Below are 26100 nucleotides of genomic sequence, written 5' to 3'. Positions count from 1 at the left end.
TGAAAAGTACTAAAAAAAATATCGTAAACTAAATATGGTATATAACGATGTTTGTAAAAACACAGATCTTAGCTCACCTAGAGAAGACATAACGCCAATTTAAAACAATATGTAGTCTATATTCTAAATTTTTAAATAAAAACTTATGAAACACAATATGCAATGCGCATGCTGTGTTTATTGCTAATCGATTTCGCATTATCGAGAAAAAATAATCAAAGAAATAATTTTTGGTAATTATGGTATATAGTTTAGGTGAGGCAGCTTCGATGACCTTGACCTTGACATATGTTATCAAGTTTACCTTCCTAAGTGACCTTCAAAAGATTTTAGCCGTCGCTCGTGATTCGTTAAAAAGTTATTACCAAAAAGTTTCATAAATATACGATATATGATAATTATTCAGTATAGAAGTACATTACATTTGCGACTTTCCACGCGTAGCGAGGTCCACTCACACTCCCCCCCCTCCTCCCTGCTTATAAAACAAAACGACATTCACGCAATAAATTAATAGATTTTCTTATTTTAAAGCAAATTCCCCCCCCCCCCCCCGGTAACACGTTTTCTGCACCACACTTTGCATATGGATTAGCAAACATGCAAATAACATATTTCATATATTATTAAGTAATATAAAATATATATATTATGGAAATTAAAACAGATAATAGTGATTGTGTAATTTAATTCTTTCTACATCAATAATAAATTATAAATTTTTTACTTTTACTATACCACATGGATTTGTGACTTTATCTGACACCATATAGATAGAATTGTAGTATATATACATCAATCACAACATTCTCAGTTCATTGTTCGGTCATTTTTAAAGTGTGGTGCAGAGAACGTGTGGACGAGGGAGGGGCTCCGCCCTTTCCCCTGCATTCCCTCCCCGTATTTTTTTCCTAACCTAACCTGATTAAAACATTTTAAAGTCGTTATTTGACCGCAATTTCAAATCTGAAGTTGCAAACTCTTGTGGTAAAGTACAAGCGTCGTTTCACTCTGTAAGCAGGGGTGTGGGGGGACCTCGCGTGGAAAGTTACAAACCCATGTGATTGTATTCCTATACTGAGTAATTATGTGTTGTATTTCTAAAACGTTTTTTGTTAATAATTTTTAACGAATCACGAGCGACGGCTAAAATCTTTTAAAGGTCACTTAGAAAGATGACCTTGATAATAGTCAAGGTCAAGGTCATTGGAGCTGCCTCGCCTAAACTAAATAATTACTAATATTCTGTATTAATTGTTGCAATTTATACCTTATGTTGTATAGGTTTATTCACATTTGCCTTTTTATTAGCGTGCGAAATATGCTGTATTTCAGAGCAAATATCGTCAAATGGTATGTCCATATCTGCTGAATAATCCGCTAGTACATTGTATATTTCCAGTAAGCAATGCGCGTCCAATGCTGTTATTATAACAGACATACATACATATAATAGACAAGAGAGAATAAACAATGAGATTAAATAATATATATTGTAAATAGATAGAAGAGCGCGCGATTACTAACCAGCATATATTATTTGACTTTCCCTCAAAGGCCTCAGCTCCCAATTTGAAAACTGATCCGACTTATTGAGTCTTTGTCCAAAGCATAATTCTACAAGTTTACTTAAGCTTTTGTTCGTGAAATTTGGATCACCTTTGTATGGAAAAATAAAATTGTATTCTTCTACTAATTTTCTCCATAAAAGCATCAAGTCAATGTATCCTTGACCATATGTTTTAACGGACGACAAAGCAGGTAAACTATTACGTATTACAGTCACGTCTTGCGCTATTCCAAATCCTGTGTGTATGATATAATACATATAATAATAACATAATAACAATCATAATATAATTTTAATCACAATATTCATTTCTGTATCAAAAAACAAATTAATCCTGTCTACACACTGGGTTACGGTAACCTAAGCCAATTTTTAAATGTCCACTATTTAGCAAAACGACGCTGCGACTGGGAAGGGGAAAAAGTTGGAGCTGATAGAATACAGCTTCAACGTTCCTCCAGTCCCAGCGCCCCCTTGCTAAATACTTTTAAATAACAAGCATTTTTAAATGTGCGTAAGAATTGGAAGAAAAATATAGTGTGTAGGCAGAGAGTTAATCAAAATTAATGTTAAGTAAAATATAATGTATATGCATTGCGTATTTAAAATAATATAGATAATATTATTTTATATAATTAAAAATACACACCAATCTTGATAATGTCTTTATTTCCGAATAATATAAGACCAAGTTCATTCCAGAGTTCAGGCAATTGATTACCAATAGTAGTTACATCCAGAATGTAGATGTTATCCTCAGTAGCTATTTGCATAAGTGCTAATTCAGGTTGTTTAGTTCCTGATATAGAAGTTTTAAATTCAATTAAAATATATTACAAGTTAATTATAGTTTCTTTAAATTCAAATTCATTCAGGGTGTTTACTCAAATTTTGCTAAGAATTTGAATTGTCTAAGAATTCTTACATTATTTTTAGGAATTTGATTTAAAATTCAAGTAAATCTTTTAATAGAGAAATATTTTTATATTTTTATATTTTTATATTGTACACATTTAATATTCTTTAATCATACATTGCACTTACAAAGAAAAAATTTTTTTAATTCTAAATATTAAATTTAAGAAGATATACGAAAAAAACGGAGATAAAGGCATAAAACACCACAATCTAGTTGCAACTTCACTGGAAGTACAAAAGTCAAAGTGATAAAATTATAATGCAAATTTTGAACAATAAAGAAGGAAAACTATTATTACAATAGTCTGACTAAAAAGTAACAAACTAAAAAACATCTTAAAAACAAGACATTCGAGAAAATATTTCATACAAAAGTTATATTTTGTAAAGGGACAAAAAATAGTAGATTCAATTTTCAAAAAAAAAAATGTTCAGAAAATTCGTGCATAAATTGAATATTGTGTATCATAGAACTATGCGCTAAAGAGTTAGCAATAAGTTTATAATTACACGCATAATGTTTATACGTGAATGTATATGCCATATTTATTATCAACAATCGATTGTCAACATTTTGCATTGCAAGAAAAAAATTAAAGAAATAATTTTATTAAAAAAAAAAAAATTTTAATTTAAAAATAAAATCAACAAAATTTTCTTGTTTTCTTCTCAATATTATCAATAAAATTCCATAAAAATCTGCAATTTTCAAGAGCAATAAATAAATTTTAGGTTTTGCTAGTTAGTAAACACCCTAAAATTTTGTATTGTAATTACCGAAACTAGGTTTCCATTCCACGTCAATTCCAACCATAGTAATATCTCTTAATCCGTTATCAAGAAACTCTTCAAAGAATCGTCTATTGTCTATTAACTTAATGTTTTCTCTTGGTAATTTTAAAACATGATAATTCACATTATCTTCATTTGGTTCGCAAGTGGTTTTCTCTTTGCTCGTTGAAGCGCCCTCATTTACCACTGTAAACTATAATATTATGGGTATTTCTCGAGATTTAAATGTTAAAATATAGATGAAAACATTACTTTGTGCACTCTGTTCTTCTTCATGTACGATAGCCCATGGCCATTCATCTTTAGATATTTCATATTCTCTTGCCCAGTGTAAACCTTCTTGTGTATCATTAGCATTAACTAACATGGTGAGTAACTCTGTTTGTAATTTAGCATCGTTCCCTACCGCTTCTCTTACCATCTCTCTCCAACTGGCAACATCTATACATAATAAAAATGATTAATTCAACTTTACTCTCGGTAGTTTATTGTAATTACTCACGAGGGAAGTTTCTGACTCTCCAACATTGTATTTTAAATGTTCTTTATAATAATTTGCAATTAAATAAAGATTGATAATATTGTACACATTCTTTACATAAAAATAAATACTATTTTTAATTGTAATACCATTTATGCTAAATAAAATAACAAAATAGTTTTATAAAGTGAGTAAATATAAAGGATTCATGAGATTGAGGTATTCTGGAAACTCCACGTGAGTAATATACAGTTAAATTAAAAAATTTAATAAATTTATTATTCTTAATTCAATTTTAATTCAATTCTTATTTCTTAATTCAATTTTTAGTTCCAAGTAAAGTTAATTTTACTAAACAATAATATAGGAAAAAATGGATATATTTACTTAAGCTACCATCCACATAGCGTTTATGCAAAAGGAACTGCAATGCTCCTTCATTTCGTTTTGTATTTAAATGAGGACATACATCAGGTGATAAGTTATATTGCTTTATTAGACGTGCAATAAGCTTAGTTATTGGACGAACTTGTGTAAACGATATTTTAACATCTGGTATATCATTTGTACTGTAAGTTCAGCAAAAATCTCAGTTAGATAAAAATTAATATCAGAGTGCTTAAGAATATATTTTATGCATTTAAAAATTATGAATAAATTATAAATGTTCTATACCGAGTTTTAAAAACTGATAAACAAAAAATTGTCAGCAATATTGTACCTGGACCAACAATTCTTTCAATGAAAAATAGAAATGTGCTTTAACCTTTAGAGAACCAGGATTTTAGAAATAAGTTCGTAATTCCCATAAAAATGAGTTTTGAAGCCCCCCCCACAGAGATCAAACAAGAACGGATATGTACGAGTCAGGATATGACGCCATATGGCGTCATTCCAGTCCTCTAAGGGTTAATGAAAATGTAATTAAAAGATATCAAATTTAAATGTTCTTATATAAATACTTTTCAAGATGACACTTATACAGTTTTATTGCAACATAGAAATTGTTCTATAAATGAATAAATTTTTATAATATGTATAAAACTACATTTGTGTATAACGTAATTCAAGTAGAGATAAGCGGATAAACGATCACAGCGGATCTTACAGGTAACACTATCCAATTGTTAATCGACAATTTTTTCGAAACTGTGCACACTTATAGTATATAAAAAAATATCAAACATGTGTTTTTTTTTGTTTCGGCCCATAAGTCGTTTTAATTAAGGGTAGAAATCACCCTATAAGTACGTAAACTGTTTTATCTCAAAACTGTTTTATCTTAAATGTTAATTACCAAAATTCATAAATTCGAAACCCATAAGCATCCCCGAGCGGGAGGGTTCCGTTAGCACACGTCCACTCGCATCTCCTAATGCCTAGGAATCTTTTGATAAAGTACCAATCAGAAAATGTTATATTAAATTAACCAATTGGCGTTGTGGACTATTGGATCCCTCCCTCACGGGTCACGATCAGCTAATGAAGGCAAGATTTTACTTATAGGGTGATTTCTACCCTTAACATAACTTGTGGACCGAAAAGCATGTGTTTGATATTTTTTGATATACTATAAATGTGCACAATTTTGGGAAAATTGATTAGTTTCGGGAAAATCGACAACTGGGTAGTGTTACTTGTTAGTATTTCTTGTACAGGGTTGGGTAAAGTTAATTTTGAGAAGCTTTAATTAAATTAAAAAGCCATATAATTTACTTAAGTCAGATTACCAACATAATTACAGTATAAATGATCAAATATATTTAATATTTTATTTGTAAATTAAGTTATAATATTAATTATATAAAATAAAAAAATATTGTTTTCATGTAAAAATGTATTTCTATTTTATAATTTTTTTCGTCCAGATAAAATTTTTAATTAAAAAAAAAGTTAATAAGTTAAAGTTTATACGTTTCAAAAATAACAAGTTAAAGTTAAAAATTAAATTATTTAAAATTAACTAAATTAAATTAAATTATTAATTTTGCTTCATCATAAAGGAAACTTTGTCTTCGTATAAAGAAATTTTTTTAGCTGTTTTTACCAATGTATCCGGAATGTTCTTAAACGTCATAAAAACACAATTTTTAAAAATGGTGTGTGTGTGTGTGTGTGCGCCAAATTTACTAAAATTTCTATAACTTTAGATCTGATTAACCATTTCTTTTCGAAATTTATGTGAGATACAGGTAGAAAAGACTGAAGATTTTGATAGATTTAGAAAAAATTCCAATTAAATTTGCATATTGCTTTCTCATAGTTTTTAAGTATACAATTTAGAAATTTGTAAATATCACTTTTATTTTGGCTACCTCATAGAGGAAGCTTTATATATTGTCAACAAACATTTTTAATAATGGACAAACTGCGTTTACGCACACTCAGCTGGAATATTCTCCTTCCGGATAGTTTATGTGCGTGACGCACACACACACACACACACGCACGCACGCACGCACGCACGCACGCACGCACGCACGCACGCACGCACGCACGCACGCACGCACGCACGCACGCACGCACGCACGCACGCACGCACGCACGCACGCACGCACGCACGCACGCACGCACGCACGCACGCACGCACGCACGCACGCACGCACGCACGCACGCACGCACGCACGCACGCACGCACGCACGCACGCACGCACGCACGCACGCACGCACGCACGCACGCACGCACGCATACACACGCACAAACACACTTTCTTTATTTTTTATTGGCTACATTTCAAAGTTTCAATAATTAAAACTTTTCTCAAAATGATGTTTTTTGACAATTTAGAATTAATTATTCTATCCATTTTTTATTTCGAATTCTTATTCAACAATAAAAAATCTTAGGGTACAAATTTTTATAAAAATTAGTCAATCAAAAAATAATGTGCGCACTATTGGATCAATATTTCTTTCTTTTAAGCTAAAAGTGTGACAATGCTAACAAAGTGATTAATCAGAGAAGAAAAGGGGATTATGAACCATTTTCTTTTATTTAAATAACTCCGCAAATAAAGAAATAAATTCAAGCGGCAAGACGAACGCGGTAAATATGGGGCAATAAATTTAAATTAACGAAATTATAAATAAATACTTTAATTGTACACTTTTTTTAGTTATCTTCAATGAAGAAAATAGATAAACCAAATACGATAAATTATTGATTTCCGTAAATATTTATGACAAAATTCTTGTCGGTATAAGAATTTGTTAACTCTTTCGTGCCCACGGGAAACACAGCTATGATGAAAGAAAACCAACGATGGTTCTTGAATCGTGATTTTAAACTAAGTTTATTATGTTAAAAAAATTATTAAAATTAATTGTTCTTTAACAATTTTTTTTAAAACAAATTGACAAATTTTTGTCATAAAACCAGCAATAATGCTATTCAATTCCGCAAGATAAATTTCAACGAAAAAATGTCTTGCATATTTAAAAAAACGTGTATTTCATAAAATAATAGAATCACTAAGAATATATAATTTTTTTTGTTTATGCCAGCGTTTGTTGCCGGATTTCTGAGGCGACGCTTCCCGCGCCTCCACTACCTCTCAAGACTCAGTCCATTTACATCTTCTAATTTCGTCAACGATTGTTTATATGCAATCAGCAACCAAAACAAAGAAAGGCACTAACAAGTAACACTACCCAAGTGCCACTCACCGATTTTGATATGCTTAGGGCGGGTTTATCAATGCTCAGCTAAGTTAAATTTGACTAATAGTTAAATACTAACTGTAAGCTATGTGTTTATCAAAGCGGAATAACTAACAGTTATTCCGCTTTGATAAACACATAGCTTACAGTTAGTATTTAACTATTAGTCAAATTTAACTTAGCTGAGCATTGATAAACCCGCCCTTAGAATATGTTGTAGTCTAGGTCAAAATAAGAGACACGTACTTTTTTATACGTGCCCATACGGCCGTTGAAGTGGTAAAAACCCTCTTGTAAAAAAAATTTCAAACAAAACTTTTATGGTTTTTAATGTACTTTAAAACTGTGCAATCAAATTTTTCGAAAATTTTATGTTTTTCGAAATTCTCCTCTCACTTCTCAGTTTTTGAAAATTAAAAAATTTTGTTTATAGCAAAAGTTATAGTATATATTTAACAACAAATTTAACCATTTATGATAAAGTAGTTTTAAAGTACATTAGAAACCATAAAAATTTTGTTAAAAATTTTTTTTATATCTTCTATTGTTTCGACGATATTTGCTTAGAAAGATAAAAACCGATTTTTCTTCAAGAGGGTTTTCACCACTTTAACAGCCGTATGGGCACGTATAAAAAAGTATGTCTCTTATTTTGACCTAGATTACAACATATTCTAAACATATCAAAATTGGTGAGTGGCACTTGGATAGTGTTACTTGTAAGTATCCACAAGAGAATTTATTTTTTTTTTTTTTCAGTTTTTAAGTTTATAATATTGGATCCTCCATTTTGGATTTATAATAGTCACACGATTTGTAATAAACAGTGCCAACAACCCAATATACAATTATAAACACAATTATAAATATTATTAACACAGAATGTCGTTCGAAAGTAATAGTTACTGTCTCCAATTTCTGATTTTCATGAACTTTGAGCCTTTTTTTATTATTTATAATTTTTTCATATACATTTTTCATCACATTTTTTTTATATAAGTAGTGGTAACCTTCCTTAACAAAATAAAATAAACCGTATTTAATTCTATCTATTTGTTCCAAAGATATAAATTTTTATAGAGATGGGACGTATATGTTCCATGGGCATGAAAGGGTTAATCTGTTTTTATGTTCTAATATAAAAATATATATATAAAAGTTATTAAATGTTATATTAAATGACGCGACTAAAAAAGTAACGCAAAACTACTTTTAGCGCGGCGCCTATAGCACAAGATTATTATCTCGTTTTCCCAAAAATTAAATGGTGGAATCCATATATTATTATATATGAGTAGATTTGGCTTTTAGTGCTCTTTAATTTTTGTCTTTACAAAATTTTCAAAATTTTGAAAAATCGAAGTAGAATTGGGTAAATTAAAAAATTTGAAATTTTTGAAAAACAAATATATCATTGTAAAGAATATATAAAATCCCATAAAACTTTTGTATAGAACATATTTTTATAAACCTAATATTTTTAAAGATATTTGCCAAAAACGAAAAAATGCATTATTTTTGAGGGATAATTTCACTTCTAAACGTTGAGATACACTGCTAAAAAAATATGGGTTTAATATTTTTTAATGCTCTATATTATAGTGTCCCTCATTGATTTTAATGAGTTTTTGATATGTTATATGTTGATGAGTCTATAACATATCAAAAACTTATTAAAGTCAATGAGGGACACTTCCGACCGTTTCCTTGTTGATGCATTGTAGAAGTATTATAAAAGTATTATAACAAATAATATTAACTAATAAGTATCGTAGAAATATAACCAAATTACGTGCAAGATTATGGGACCTCAAACCTCGGACTCGCGACAGTCAGTTATGACAAGTAATTCATAACCCTAAACGCAGACAATATAACTTTACACGTATCCACACATTACGTCAAACATTAAATTTAATTACGTTATTTGAAAGTCATATTCGAATCCTTCAACTTAAGTTAAAAAATTAATATCCCATATACTTCTCAAAATGGTGTACAAAATACTCTTATAAGATGTTTGATAACACTGAAATGCAGTATTCATAATAAATACTAATGATTAATAACTATATATTATAACATCTAAACAATATGTAAAGAAGTAATTTAAAGTTATTCTTAGTATTCAACACAAAGAATACAAGATATTGTAAAATCCACTCCACATCTAGTTCATAATCGTCTTCTCTCCTCTCCATTATTAATTTAACTAAAAGATATATTTTCTTACCTCAAATATTAAAGAATTTGTTGCAAAAAATATTACCTCAACCAGAATAAATTTTATTTATTTATAGAACAAAAAACTACACTACTAAAATATTTATAGTATTTAAATAAAAAATTGAGATTTGTCATTATTTTAACAATTTTTTAAAAACAAAACAATTCATAAACTATAAAAATATTATTAAATAAAAATGTAATATTTTACATTATTTTCATATGTTGTTTACTTAAAATATTAATATTAATATGTTTCTAGTTTTAATTTACTTTGCAGAAATTTTATGTAATGCATCCTTAATAATAATAAAAATGGATATGTTGTCACTTACTAAATAAATTGTTCCAATATAACTTGTACGTTTTTCCCTGGTGCTATCAAATTGTCTAAATAAGTTGTTAAGGCTTTTTGAACCTCTGGGAAGCCTGTTAAAAACTCGTCAACTATTTGTAACTTATTTTGCAGTATAAGAGGTAACAACAATATTTTCGGATCCATAAAATGATTTTGTAATTGTAACATTGCCGCGTATTGCGCAGCTTCTTTATATTCCTTATTTCGTATCATATCCTACACATAGAAAAATACACCGGTTGTTTCAACTTTCTTAGTAAATTTACCTATGAGGTGAACATGCAGCTATCTTCATTTTTTTCTTAATAAATAAAGACAGACATATATTTATCTAATAGATAAGTTTATCAAGACGTTGGAACTGGCTCATACTGTCTTTAAGTAAATACTACTTGTTTCAAGTATAGGTATCATAAATTTATCATAAGTATCAAATCTATTCAAAATATATTTTGAATTCTAATATTCAATCATGAATATTAAATTAAAATAAAAATTTAATTTGCTTTTGACTTGTCTTTGATAAAATTTTATAATTCAAGAGAATGTAATTCTTTTAAAGTACATAAATTTTTCTAGCATTTCTAAACAAGTACATTTTAAGAACATTATCAAGAAAATTTTTTATTCAAAATAATCATAAGTTTAAAAAAAAACAAGTAAATTAATAATTTCTTCTTAAAAGTCATAGCACAGAAACATTCTACAAATAACTGAGACATATTTCAAATAAAAAATAAAACATTTCATAAAAGTTGCAAAGTCTGCAACATTATTAAGCTTTGGAATATCAAATTGTCGGCGATTCTTGTAATTAAAACTTTATTTAAAAACTACTCAAACATATTTATTAACTTGTTCTTTAAAAAAAACTCAAACTTTTTTAAATTAAAAAAAAAGTAAAGTTAAAGCATTAAGGACTGATTGTTCCAGTTTATTGAAAAGCTTTATCCAACAAATACCTATCTGTATTTATTTAAAAAGTTCATTTGTATTTATTTAAAAAGAAAGATAAATACATATTTATCTGATAAAGATATAAGTTTTTCAAGAAGTTGGAACAGATCTAAAACAAATTTGTTATTTAACTTACTTCCACTCTACTTAAACAATAAGCATAGTTATTACCATCCCATAGTCCAATTATGCAAAACAAATTGTATAAAAACTTGTGCTTGTTATTATAAACTATACTCAAATAAAACGAGTCATAATAACGTCAAATAACATAAAAACTAATTATGATTAATCGTAAAGTTACTTAATAATTTTTAATGTTATTTCGATATCATTTGATAACTTTTTATTGTGCTTCTAGATATATTTTCAAATTTACTATATATGTTAGATATTTAATAATATTTTTGTTGTAAAATTTTATAATATTTTGCAGAATTTTGTAAAAATGGTGTGTACACAAAACATGTAAAAAGATTGAAACCTTTTTGAAAATTTTCCATAACAGTCGGTGCTGTATTGAAAATAATTTTTTTTGTTAAATATGCAGTGTAACGCTCTCATCTCCAATTTTTCTTTAACTTTGTAATTTTTTGTACTTTTGTGCGTGGAATCGTACCTAAATAAGAAAATCGTCGCTTAAGTTTTTTTTTTAATTTAATTATAAAGTTTTTTATGTCGCTGGCGTTGTAAGTAGAAACATGATAAATTTATGGCTGTATGGACATGGCGCATGCACTTTAATGTTGTTTTTAATATTGCAATTTATACATTAGAAGTGTAAAAAGTGTAAAATAAATTATTCAATCAAATAGTAGTTTCTTAATAAAAATTCCCAGTTCAGTCGACTATAAGCTATTTTTATTTTTATATACTGAAAAAAAGTAATATATCCAATAAGATATGTAGTTGCTGGCTGCCAACTACAGATATACTCGATATAATAATATATGCTATTGTAATATCAACATTGTATTTGCATTAACAGTAAATATTATTGTATTGAGTATTTTATGTAGTTGACAGCCCGCAATTATATATGTTATTGGCTATATTACTTTTTTTCTGTGTATATTTTCTATTGTAATTATTATTTAATATTTAATTGAAACATGATATTTGCTAATATAAATTAACAAAATATAAATCTTCAACCACAAACAAATATTCCTTGGTGTAAGTAAAATTATTTCTCAGAAAACTTATTTTTGATTAAAGAAAATATTTGCTAGTACAAATTAACAAAGTATAAATTTTCGACCATAAAAAATTCTAAATATGCAAACCTAAATAAAATTTAATTATGTTTTGTCAAATTTTAATTAAATCAGAATGTTGATCGTATCTATAAAGGGCCACAATTTAGCATAACCAACATCTTGAACAAGAAGTCAAGGATTGTTATTAAGCTGTTCGACTAAATAACTTATTTTAATTTATAAATCGTAATATTAAAAAGTATAACAACATCAAAAAACATGCACAATTTTCTTTACTGTCTTTACAGTCATAAAGGGTCAAGCAAGATAAGCATATAAAATCTGCCCGTGCAGATTCAAATTTGTGCCATAAGTTCACATCAATGTGATATAAAATTTCCCTAAATAATAACTTGATATTTCCATTAGTTTAGGAGATATGAGGGAGAAAGAAAAATAAAAAAGTCAATTTTCTCGAAAACGACTCGACCGATTTTGATGGAAAAAAATGTTATGAATATCAATAGGACAATTTTCCCCTCCAAAATTAAAAAATTTTTGACAAAAAATAGAGATTAAAAGTTTTAATTTTTATAAAATTATTTGGAAATTATGTTTGTGATTCGCACCATATTTAACATAAAACTATAGAACTATAGAAAAACTATAAAAAAATAAATAAAATATAACTATAAAACTATAAAAAAAATAAATAAAAGTTCATTTTTTTAAAACTTGTACCATAGAAAGTTAACACCTCAAATTTTTAAATTTTTTTTTAATTAATTCGATAGAACTATGACATATACTATCGGGAACTTTAGAACTATTGTAAAACAAACCAGACTTCTAAGAAATAATTGATTTTTACAATTCGGTGCGCTGCGTGAACTTGGCGCACTATATTTTTAAATTCAATTTTTTTATATATAATCAACAAAACTCTAAAAAATTCTTACAGAGAACTCTAGAACTATTCGAAGGAATACTAGAACTCTAAAGAAACTTTTGGATTTTTAAAATATGGTGTGCCATTTCACAGTAGTCCAATGCAGTGCACCAGCGTTACCAGAGCAATTTTTATTTTTTTTTTCATTATGTTGCACCACTTAAAAAATTGAGCACAAATATATTATAGAGGATATTCTTGCGAATATTTATGTTAAATACGGTTGGTGTGAATCAAAAACATAACCAACAAATTTTTTTTTAATTAAAAAAAAATTTAATCCTTATTTTTGTCAAAATTTTTAATTTTTTTGGAAAATTATCTCATTAATATTAATAACATATTTTTTTTAATCAAAATCGATTGAACCGTTTTTGAGAAAATCAACTTTTTATTTTTATTTTCCCCTCCATATCTCCTAAAACAATAGCAATATTAAGTTATTATTTAGGAAAATTTTGTTATCACATTGATGTGAATTTATGGCGTAAATTTAAACCTGATATCTGGGTGGGCAGATTTTATAAGCTTATTCTGCTAAGCCCTTTACTATGTGCCTACTTATCACAAAATAAAAATTTTACAAAAAAATTTAATTTAAAAAAAAAACTTGAGCAACAATTTTTCTTCTCAAGAAAGATTTTACACATAAAAATACACAAATTTATAAAATTAAAATAAAATTGAAGATAGGAGTGTTATACTGCATATTTACCTTTTCCTGTTTATAAAAAAATATAGGTATAAATAAAAGAAAAAATTATACTTTTTGCCAATAAAATACCTTTATCATTGGTAGGAATATATCGTTATGTTCCACAAATTCGTATATAGTAGACATCTTTTTTATTAACAGCATCTGTTTCATTTGTTTCTGCCTTACTAATTTAAATGCTGCTAATTTCAAATCAGGAACAAGAAATTCTTTGTATCCTTCTTTTCTCTCCTCTATCCAAATTGAAAACTCGTCTATCACTGCAATGCAATAAAAATTACAAGAAGTTCATAGTTTGAAAGAAAGTTGCTTATCTCTTTTCATATAATCTTTCACAAAGAATTGTTAAAATTATTTTACATATATACAAGAAATAATTTTTATAAATTATTTAATGTTAAGAAATCAGTTTCCTGAACTTTGATATGTATTGTAAAAATAAAAATGTCAACTTTATATTTTATTTTAATTAGTTTCTCTTCATCTTTTATCATTTTTATACTATATTTATCAAAGGAGACCTCTTACCAGCATAATTTTTCTTTTGTTACATAAATCAATAATTACAATAATTATAATTATTATATGTTATACAAAATGGTTCCTTAAGTACAAATTCTTTAAATACAAAAAATAAAAGGGATATTTTATAGATTATTTTAGAAAGTTTTATAAATCATTTACATATATTTTATATTGTTTTATTTTTAACTTAATATAATTACACACATATCTATCTGTATATATGTAAAAATATTTCATAAAAAAAAAAAATTCTTAAAATTCTGCTTTCTTGTTTAATCAAATATTAAATAAATTCAATAAATTAATCTTTTGTCTACACATATTGCCACAAGTATAACCTAACACATTTTTTTCTTTAAAATACTGTAAACCAAGACAAACAATAGCCTACATTCTCTTTTTAAAAAAGTTTGGCATCTTAAGAACAGAGTATGTGTCTTTTTTTCTATCTGTAAATTTTTCAACTAATGTGTTTATATTAAAGAAATTTCACAAAATATTCATAAATGTTTTTAATAATTTTAAGTTAAATGCAAAGAATATCTCTATCATGGAATGTTATAAATAATATTTAATGTCTCCTGTAATTTATTGCATTTCTCACCTTTGACATCATATAAATAATGTTGTGCTACAAAAGTGCCAGGATGAATATATCATATACATCAAATTAAAATATATCAAAGTATTTTCCAGATTTTCAAAAATTTTATATTTTTCTCAATTTTAACATTTTGAAAACAAAGCAATACAGAATATATATTCACATGATCTTTATCCATAAAATAAGCCAAGGAATATCCCCTTCAATTTTTAAAAATTATCCTATATATTACGAATCTCTTACACAATAATCATAATATACATATATACATTGTATATTGCAAAATTAATAAAAAGTTAGGTGTGCAAACCTGCAAACGCAAGAGACTTGTTGTTCGTCATGTGATCAAAATCTGATGCATTGACAAGAATTCTCAGTGTACTGAGATAAGGATTTGGTGCTGTCTCAAAATAATCTGTTAACGTTTTGCTGACCCCATCACATTTCTTCCCTGTGAATTAATTCGAATACACATTTAATGTATGCGATCAAATTTGGGAAAGTTTGAGAAAGAAAAAAAAAGCTCGGAGAGGATATTAAATGCTCGAGAAAGGATAATATTAAATGCTTACACAGCGCCCACATTCGATGCAGGCTATCAAGCCACATTTTCGTAGCCTCATCTATAGAAGTGAAAAACAAGAAATCCATATCGGCGTTCTGATGACTATCCATCACGCTTTAAGAATTTTTAGAGAATTTAAATTTCAAGTATACTGTACGTCAGCTGTCGAGAATATAACAGATACAGATACTTTTATTTCAGAGACACTCGGAGAATTGACGATAGAAAAAATTATGGGAGAATATGGATACCCGAAATATAAGAAACAACAGAATGACAAATGAGTGATATTCATTTGATGATCACGTTATAATATCAATGAGAAAGAAAACGCAGAGGAAAACGTTGACCAGGATCGTCGGGACTTCACCGCTTCACCCTTCCACGCTTGTGAATCATAATCCTATCCTCTGAAGTTTGCGCCACTTCGTTTGTCAAAAGGCATAAATCATATGACAACAATAGATTGCAAACACGTTTATTAAATTACCAACGAGATTATGGCTGGTATTCATAAGCCGCGGTCATTCAATGTTCAGAGTTCCTATTGGCCGGGTCTACATGGGTGCATCAGTCGAAGCATAGTAGAGTGAGTATAAGAAGAGTGGAACTAAGGCACTATAAGGCCCGGTTCTACAACTCACGGTTAAATTAACTGGCCGATTATTCCATTGGAATTGACCAATCGTATTTGTCGTTAAGCAAAATTAACCAATACCATTGGTCAATTCCAATGGAATAATCGGCCAGTTAATTTAACCGTGAGTTGTGGAACCGGGCCTAAAAGTGAGTATTCTTCTTTGGCCGGTATTCATAGTCAAATCTTATTTCAAGATCGTCTCAAGCAATATCTTAAGATGCTAATACGGCTCTGTGATTGGTTGATGGCATCTTAAGACAGTACTTAAGATGATCTTAAATATAAGACCCGACTATGAATACCGGCCTTTGAGTATTTATACATGGAGGAGGAATTGCTATGGTTTCATGTAGACCGAAAGTGTGTCCAAGATCTGTGCAAGAGAGAAAGGTATATCATGATACTCGCTTTCTCTGCGCATGCGTTAATATCATTATCTGCACCGCAGTTTCAACACTTCTTGTGCACTTCTTGTGCACTTTTGTACTTATTTACGAATTGTATGTGTGTGTGAAACATACAATGCCAGCCATTGTACATATAGCGTTTGACGCATGCGCAGAGAGAGCAAGTATCATGATATACCTTTCTCTCTCGCACAGATCTTGGACACACTTTCAGTTGGACACACTGGCATTCCTCCTCCATGTATATATACTCAAAGGTATTCTCCATCGACATATAGAATGGACTGAGCATTGCGATAGGTTAGCGCGCGCCTGCTTTAGAGTGAGAGGTACTACACCTGAGGCCTATGTTTGTCTCTTTTGCAAGCTTCTGATTTGTTATTTCGTCCCCCTCCATTCACGAAGGAGGACGAAATAACAAATCAGAAGCTTGCAAGAGAGACAAACATAGGCCTCAGGTGTAGTACCTCTCACTCTAAAGCAGGCGCGCGCTTGCCCATCGCAATGCTCAGTCCATTCTATATGTCGATGGTATTCTCACGTCCGCCATTTTTCTTCTAACTACCAGGAAAAATTAGGTATGTTTGTATATATATACGTCAATAATCTTTGGAAGCACCAAACTTTATGCGACAATGGCTTAGTTTACATCGTCAAAACCTTAGTACGCGTATTAAGTTTGGTGCGCACCAAAGCCTTAGTACGGGCGCGTTTACATCGAATGTACTAAGCATGTACTGTGAAAAATATAATACAAATTTAATTCATGTTGATGTCTCCTACTAAGACATTTTCACACCGATTTTTAGATTTTAGCACTGAGGTTATGCTCAATTGCTAAATTCTCTTTAAAATGCGTTTTATGCGTTTACATCGACATTTGTATCACTTGGTACCACTGATCTTATTAAAGTGGATATGGCATAGGACGAAATAAGTGTGACCAATTGAAGGTTGTAGTCTCTGTACACAATATGGCGGTGTATACGAATACGAACACAGTTTACTATGACGATGATACGAAATTCCACGTGTAATTAATTATCTATAGACGTAGATGTATAGCAGTTTTATCCAAAATATTACTTTTTTTATAATAAAAATAGTAAAATAGTAAAATAGTAAGATTCCAAAATTAAAAAATGTGTTTATTGTGGAAAAGGAAGTGAAAATAAACAACAAACGTTTCATAGGTGAGTAAGGTTAAGTCTGAAAAGCTTAATAATAATATGTTTAATATATAATGTACCTGGATTCAAATATGTACCTCATAAGTACATAAGTATTTGTTGAATACACATTTTTATTATGTTGCTTTAAATTACAAATTTAAGTTTTAAGTGATACGTTTGTTTTGAATTCATATATTTTATGTTATAAAATATATTTATAATGTAACATTATTGTCATTATGTTTAAATAGCACAGCATGTGACTTGCAAAGTTTAATAAAGCACGCAAAATAACATTTTTCTATTACTACTTTTTTATTACTACTTTTTTCTAAAAAACGCGATAAAAAAATTATCTTATTTTCTATTTGCTTCTATGCTGTGCATGTATATAGTGCATGTATATACATTTTATTATGTACATTATAATATTTATACTTAAATATTAAATAAATCTATGCTAATCTATGTCTAATAGTTACTTTTTTTACAAGCTGCAAGTATGGATTACTACAATACAATTAAGGACACAAGGACAAAATAAGCTATAACAATACCCTTTAAACTTATTTATAAGTTTAGTAGTAGTAGTATTATTTATTAGTAAAATTATTTAACAAGATGGTCATAAATAAAAATTTACGATTTTTAGACACCTGCAAAATTTTATTTTTTAATCTTTTATTTATCCTCTTATTTAATAAAATATTTATATATTTTGATTCAATTTATACATAAAAATGTTATATAGTACCAAATATTTTTTTAAATATTACAAAATATTTGTTATAAAGTCACTTACAAATGTCACTTACAATTATAAAAAAATACATAATATTAAATGTTATATGTATGATATAAAACAATATTATAAAAATTCAAATAAACACATTCCAGATTAATATTTTAGAACATTTCAAATTACTAAACATATACATTTTAATATATTTTGTAAATTAATTAATTTTTTAATTCATTTTTACTGGTTACATTATAATCATATTTTATATTTTTACAATATATCTTATTTAACACATATATTTTGTGTTAGTCATTCAAATTTTCCGCCAAAAGCGTGTACGCTGACTACAACTTTAATGGCTTCCGGTATTCTATTGGTCACACTTTTTTATCTCAGATTATTAGGGTATGCCATATCCACTTTAATGAGATCAGTGCTTGGTACGCGTATCAGTTTAGTACGATACTCCTACTTGATACGCTCGTACCAAATTGATCCGGCAGCGTTTACATCGTGCGTACTAAATATTTAGTACGAATTTGATACGAATATGATACCTGATACGTATCAAATGCACGATGTAAACTAAGCCAATGAAACAAAAGATGAAACGGGATTCATAGCCGATCTTAAGCTCAAGCATTGTCTTAAATCTAGCTTCGAGCCGACTTGAGACTTACTTAACCAATGAAATAACAGCATCGACGTCTCAAGATCGTGCTTAAACTGGAACTTGAATAAGATTCGACTATGAATTCCGGCCAAAGACACGATATTTATGATCTTCAGACTGTAAAGGTTATTGCGATGTATTATATACAGGGTGTCTGGTATTTTTTTATGGGATTTTTATGAGTAGGTAGAGCGCATGAAACTGAACAGAAGAGTCCTTACCGTTTTTCCATTTTCGCAATAGTTAACAAGTTAGTGACTTGTAAAATTTTCTGTATTAGCCCGGCCTACCGACAAATGCAAGCGCGGCGCTGAGCGCCAGGCCGCGGCGGCCGCCACTCCCTAGCGCTTGAGCCTTGTGATTGCTAGACGCGCGGGGGGAGTTGTTACAATAAGCGGCAATGGCTACGCACGAGCGACGCGTAACGCTGGATTCTCCCTTTGAATTATGATAGTTCCTTACTTTTTTTAATAAAAATAAAATTTTCTAACGACAAAAGTATGTGTGTACGTGTACATACATGTGTAGAGAAAAATATCAGTTCTAATGCTTAAAAAAGCGATTAGTAAATTTATTTTTTTAATAAATAACGATTATTTTTAATAAAAGAAATATTTTTTAATAATAGTCTTAAACGTCGTAAATTGTCATTATAAATTAAAAAAAACTGTTATCACGTGCTCGAAAAAATAATTTATACTTCTTCAAAAAACATTACAAAATTTTATCAATTAAAATCGAAATAACAACCAAATAAAATTTTTGTTTATCTTTATATTCTTAATTAAAAATTAAATAACTAGGAAATTTATATTTTTAATAAAATTAATCCCCGTGATAGACTTATAACACACAGAGAAAACTTTATAATAAAAATTACTATGGTAAGTAGTAAACGCGAACTGTTTAGGTTTTCTAAATTTAGCAAAAGAAAAGATTAAAAACTAATTTAAGTTTGAAAAGAAATGATATGCGATGAAAAGAAAGACGAGTGGATTCATTAATCAAAATAATTTTATTGTAAAAAATAACAAAATATAACAGAATTATTGAGGGGAAAAGTAAAAATGAAATTAAATAATTGTACTGTTAACAAGATACAAACTTTAAAAAAAGAAAATATATAAATTAAATTTAAGAGACATATTGCACACAAAGATTAACTAACATAATTAAAAGAAACAGAAAGATAATGTTGCTAGTGAAATATTCTTAATAATTTAAATAATAGAGTATTAATCAAATAAAAAGGGGGGTTTTAATGACCCCTAGTTGCGTATCCTGTGTGATGATCTCGTCAAAATCGTTCATGTCGTCATCTTAAGCCGTTTATCAACGTTCGTTGTCCATAGTATGCGTCTATAACCGTCAACTTATAATAGATCGGGAGACGTAAGTGATGCGAGTCATACCTGCTATATCAAGAAAAAAAAGAAAGATGCAGTGGCAGGCCTATGGACTGCCAAAAGGCCCCACTCGTTATGTGAAATGCCTGTGCGCTTTGCAAGGCCCCAAGTGAAATAATGAGTTGATTGCCAGTATGCTTTGTATCGGTTCCTTGATGGTGAGAGAGATATCTAGTGTCTCACTAGGTTATCTGAACGTAAGAACTGCCGTTGCTCTTCGCAAGGCTTGTATGCAAAACTGATACCGTGGCGCTTCGCCAGGTATTTGCTTGGTGGATGCGTATTCCCAATGAATTTGTGATTATCCGAAACTCTAACACACGACGTTATTTCCTCAAATCTTTTTACTGTCCGTTAACACGTGGATCGTCCCGAACGTTCCGTGTTCGTCTGCGCGCGCAATCGCCCCCACGCCGTCGCGATTGTCGCGAAGCGGAAGCATGCCGCCAGGAGGAGGGGGGCCGTCCGCGCATCACCGTGAACCGGGGCCCGGCCTCCCGAAGTCAAGCTCCCTCGTCTGAAGCGCTGTTCTCACTAGCCTTCTTATTTCGGCCGGGAAATTCGAATCGGACGCGAATTCTTTTCCCTCTTAACTCCATCAAATTACAATTGTTAGCGATTGTGTCGCTCTAATTCTTTAATGTCTCAACACGAACCAAGGAGGAATTATGGAAATTTATATTATGTTTTTTATCAAATTACGATAGTACATTTACACCACTCATATGGTTTAATTCTCTGAAATTTCTTCTTACAATTCGTGATTACTATCGTAAATAATAAATCATACATAATTTTTCTATAAAATTTTCTCCGTGTAGATTTACGAATACATGAATTTATCTGGCCACCACGATCGCCGGATCTAAATGTGCTAGACTTTTTTCTATGGGGTTATATAAAAAGTTTAGTCGAACATGCGCGTAATGGCACAGAACAAGAAATGCGTCAAGCCATAATTGACGCTTTTAATACTATTACGCCAGAAATGGCGCATCGTGCAACGCGTAATATTGTTCGAAGAGCCGGACTCTGCGTACGAGAGAGAGAGGACATCATTTCGAACAATTTTTGCATTAAAATATGAGAGTGGATTAGGCCTATTGGGGAAACCACTAAAAAAAAAAAACGCACTATGCTATCTACCGCAAGGTGGTGTGGAAATGATAGCGCTCTGTCATTTTCTTACTGAAAAGACGAATGAAAATTATAAAATTATTTTTTGCTGCGCGGTACTTGCATTGCACAATCCTTGTTGTTTATGCACGCGTACGTCATATAAAAATAATTATTTTTATTTGTTGATTTAATTCAAGAAACTTTTAGCATGTAATTTGTGTGTAGTGTGTATACACAGGAAAATGTTAATTATTATTTGTTTTATGTAATGTGAAGTGTTTATTATCATTGACAGAATATTCTTTCCAACCATTAAAAATAAGATAATTATTTAAAATAATAAAAGTAAAATTAAACAATTGATTTTTTTTAATACCAGAATTATATTTTTATACATGCGCGTTTATAGCAATTAGCATGAATAGCAATAGTGATATAAAATCGCGAGCTAAGGAATAATAATTTTTCTATCACAAAAAGGAGAAATTGATTATTGAAAAATTATTCTTTAGCTCGCAATTGTATGTACACACACACACACACACACACACACACACACACACAAATTACATACTAAAAGTTTCTTGAATTAAATAAATATTGTTTATAAGCTTTCAAACATTCTATAAATTCATGTATTCGTAAATCTACACGGAGAAAATTTTATAGAAAAATTATGTATGATTTATTACTTACGATAGTAATCACGAATTATAAGAAGAAATTTCAGAGAATTAAACCATATGAGTGGTGTAAATACTATCGTAATTTGATAAAAAACATAATATAAATTTCCATAATTCCTCCTTGGTTCGCGTTTACTACTTACCATAATAATTTTTATTATAAAGTTTTCTCTGTGTGTTATAAGTCTATCACGGGGATTAATTTTATTAAAAATATAAATTTCCTAGTTATTTAATTTTTAATTAAGAATATAAAGATAAACAAAAATTTTATTTGGTTGAAATTTCGATTTTCATCGATAAAATTTTGTAATGTTTTTTGAAGAAGTATAAATTATTTTTTCGAGCACATGATAACAGTTTTTTTTAATTTATAATGACAATTTACGACGTTTAAGACTACTATTAAAAAATATTTCTTTTATTAAAAATAATCGTTATTTATTAAAAAAATAAATTTACTAATCGCTTCTTTAAGCATTAGAACTGATATTTTTCTCTACACATGTATGTACACGTACACACATACTTTTGTCGTTAGAAAATTTTATTTTTATTTAAAAAAGTAAGGAACTATCATAATTCAAAGGAAGAATCCAGCGTTACGCGTCGCTCGTGCGTAGCCATTGCCGCTTATTGTAACAACTCCCCCCGCGCGTCTAGCAATCACAAGGCTCAAGCGCTAGGGAGTGGCGGCCGCCGCGGCCTGGCGCTCAGCGCCGCGCTTGCATTTGTCGGTAGGCCGGGTTAATACAGAAAATTTTACAAGTCACTAACTTGTTAACTATTGCGAAAATGGAAAAACGGTAAGGACTCTTCTGTTCAGTTTCATGCGCTCTACCTACTCATAAAAATCCCATAAAAAAATACCAGACACCTTGTATATAAAACATTATGCTAGTTACTTGTTAGTTTGAAGAAAAATGGCGGACGTGAGATACCTATTTTTTTAGTGCTCTAGTGGAGCCAATGCTGGTTCTTCTCCTTGATTGGTTCCGCCATTTTACGATCAGTTTCCGGCAGCCAGCCAGCCAGCCAATCAGGTCGCCTGATTATTCATTTACGTAGTTGAAATTTACGCGCCTCAGTTCCGCTGTCAATCGTAAAATGGCGACTTCCGGCTTATTGGCTCCACTCTCCTTATATCCATTCTAAAGCGTAATGATCCTTGTGACGTCCCGTCGTTCCTACCCCCTCTTCTTTTTTATTTTTTGATATATTTTTTCTTAAATATTTATCTACTAACTATTTTTTCTCCTTAGGCTGGATTCCCATGGCACGTATTTTCCGCGTATTGCGTAACCAATCATATTGTTCATTCTTTTAAAATGTTTCAACAGAAATGTCAACCGTGTAAATTCATTGGTTACGCGATACGCGTTACGCGGAAAATATCAGTCCATGGAACCGCACCCTTAGGGCTCCAGCAGACCAGCGCGATTTTGTGACCAGGCTGCTTTCACATGGGGCGTAACTTGCGTCGTCCAATCACATTGTCGTAGGTCACTTTAAAGCGTCTTTAACGTGCCCTGATTGGTTGACGCAAGTTACTCTTATTAGATATCGCTCGTCGCTTATCGCGTCTAGTGTGCCAGAGCCATTAGGGCTCTGATAGACCAACGCGATTTCCGTCGCGCGCGACGCGCGATATCCAATGGGCGTACAGAGATGAGCGGAAAGACGGTTGCTCATTGGACATCGCGCGGCGCGCGCGACAAAATCGCGCTAGTCTGCTGGAGCCCTTAAGGGCCATCTACAATGGAGAGTCGTAGGCCGTAGCAGTAGTCGTAGAAAATGTCTCCACTTTGTATTGCTTTACTGTTTACAGCCTACAGCAGACATTGAGCCAATTCATTGCGTGCTTACGATGAGCGTTGGGGCATTCGGGATTAGTTTTTGGTCGCCTTTCTTTGATGGCCGGCTTGTATGTTATTGCTACGTCGTTTTTATTCTAGACAGCATTGCCGTAGTTTTAAGCGGGTCACACACACTTTCCGTAGAACGTAACAGTAAGGTTTTGACCAATCACGTACTTGATTTAGTCGCTTACTGTTACGGTCGCCCAATCCAACATGTCGAAACCTTACTGTTACGTTCTACGGAAAGTGTGTGTGACCAGCTTTAGTGCTGTTACGGCTAAAACACTCCATTGTAGATGGCCTTTTACATGGCGTGTGCACTGGGCGGTGTATATATTTACTTCTTTTTACTAACCTCTTCAGGGCCATCTACAATGGAGTGTTTTAGCCGTAACAGCATTAAAACTACGGCAATGCTGTCTAGAATAAAAACGACGTAGCAATAACATACAAGCCGGCCATCAAAGAAAGGCGACTAAAAACTAATCCCGAATGCCCCAACGCTCATCGTAAGCACGCAATGAATTAGCTCAATGTCTGTTGTAGGCTGTAAACAGTAAAGCAATACGAAGTGGAGACATTTTCTACGACTACTGCTACGACCTACGACTCTCCATTGTAGATGGCCCTTTCAGATTCATGAGTACTACGCGTGCTACTTCTTGTCACTTCTTGTGTACTTCTTATGGGCACGAAAAGGTTAGAAATGGCCACGCATGCTTGTGTGTGTGTGTGTGTGTGTGTGTGTGTGTGTGTTCGATACGCCGAAATGTGGCTCTTATGTCCCACTGAGCGGATTACGCGGAAGCAGAATCAGCGGATCACTAATCACGGGATCGTTCTAATAGAACTTTTTCAAAAATTCCGTTGAAACAGTCCCATGATTGGTGATCTGCTCGTTCCGCTTCCGCGTAAAGATGGAAGCACATAAAATTACAGGAGCCATAAGGCAGAATGCAGAAGCCATAGCGCATGCGCTATGGTATTACTTTATCTGTCCATGAGAAAATGTAATACTATAGCGCATGCGCTATGGCTTCTGCATTCTGCCTTATGGCTCCTGTAATTTTGGCTTCCACCTTAATCCGCTTCATGGGACATAAGAGACATATTTCGGCGTACTGAAAGCAGCGGAATATCTGTGATTGGTTGCAGAGTTCGATACGCCCGATACGCGCGTATCGCAATACGCGCCATGGGACGTCACCCTTAAGGGCCATCTACAATGGAGTGTTTTAGTCGTAAGGGCCTTAACACATGAATTGACATAATCATAACTAAAGACCTATAATCAAATGGTTTGTTCGCGTCGCCATGCTCCGACATGCTCCTACTCACTCCAACGCATTCTAATAGGTTGGCGTCATCGAAATCAACGTATTGGAGTGCGTTGGGGTAAATAGGAGCATGTTGGGGCATGTGACGCGAACAGACCCAAAGATTCGCCAATGGCGAACACAATTTTGATTGGTCACTTGAGTCACATGGTTTATTCGCCATTGGCCTAGTTTACATCGTGCATTTGATACGCGTATCAAGTAGTGAATTTAAGCTGATCAGCCAATGATTAAACACATTCACTAGTTATTTACTATTTGATACGCGTATCAAATGCACGATGTAAACTAGGCCATTGCGTACCCACGCTGGGCGAGGAAGAGGGGAGAGTGCTCTGTGTTGAGCAGTATAGGTTAAAGGAATATGTGTCAGAAATTATAAGGTAATTCAATCTCTGCATTCTAGGGTCACTATATTTTGACGATACACTCAGGAAGAACAAGAAAAATTAAATTTGCATCTGTTATATGGCTGCGTATAACTTGGAGCAGGCTCGCATTATTTACTATCTCCACTACTCCAGACCCCAGCCCCAGATC

At 31.0% G+C, this 26100-nt stretch overlaps 1 protein-coding gene and 1 long non-coding RNA gene across 5 annotated transcripts in view; one reads left to right on the top strand and one right to left on the bottom strand.

Annotated features, from left to right (window-relative positions):
* LOC105833553 (exonuclease mut-7 homolog) overlaps positions 1 to 15992 on the bottom strand; it is a 47090-nt gene extending 31098 nt beyond the window's left edge. Inside the window, exons 1-11 of one of the 4 annotated variants that reach the window (XM_012675379.3) lie at positions 15771 to 15990; positions 15527 to 15681; positions 15265 to 15405; positions 13895 to 14085; positions 9983 to 10221; positions 4149 to 4330; positions 3533 to 3721; positions 3266 to 3466; positions 2220 to 2369; positions 1528 to 1806; positions 1271 to 1422 (exon numbers count right to left, since the gene is read on the bottom strand). In XM_012675379.3, coding sequence (XP_012530833.1) covers positions 1271 to 1422; positions 1528 to 1806; positions 2220 to 2369; positions 3266 to 3466; positions 3533 to 3721; positions 4149 to 4330; positions 9983 to 10221; positions 13895 to 14085; positions 15265 to 15405; positions 15527 to 15629 — 1827 coding nt within the window. In that variant the 5' untranslated portion in view covers positions 15630 to 15681; positions 15771 to 15990. Of the gene's footprint in view, positions 1 to 1270; positions 1423 to 1527; positions 1807 to 2219; positions 2370 to 3265; positions 3467 to 3532; positions 3722 to 4148; positions 4331 to 9982; positions 10222 to 13894; positions 14086 to 15264; positions 15406 to 15526 lie in introns of all 4 variants that reach the window. The other 3 variants (XM_036285189.1, XM_036285190.1, XM_036285188.1) reach the window with 3 other exon arrangements.
* A 1406-nt stretch (positions 15993 to 17398) lies between these two features.
* Positions 17399 to 18392, top strand: LOC118645230. The gene is made up of 2 exons (XR_004963004.1): positions 17399 to 17759; positions 18233 to 18392. It is a non-coding gene; the product is annotated as an uncharacterized LOC118645230 (long non-coding RNA).
* Positions 18393 to 26100: the final 7708 nt, after the last annotated feature.

This window comes from Monomorium pharaonis, chromosome 4 (genome assembly GCF_013373865.1).
Source record: "Monomorium pharaonis isolate MP-MQ-018 chromosome 4, ASM1337386v2, whole genome shotgun sequence".
In the NCBI taxonomy this organism is placed as follows: Eukaryota; Metazoa; Arthropoda; class Insecta; order Hymenoptera; family Formicidae; genus Monomorium; species Monomorium pharaonis.
Note: the sequence above shows the minus strand (reverse complement) of the source record. Positions and strands in the feature narration are given on the sequence as shown.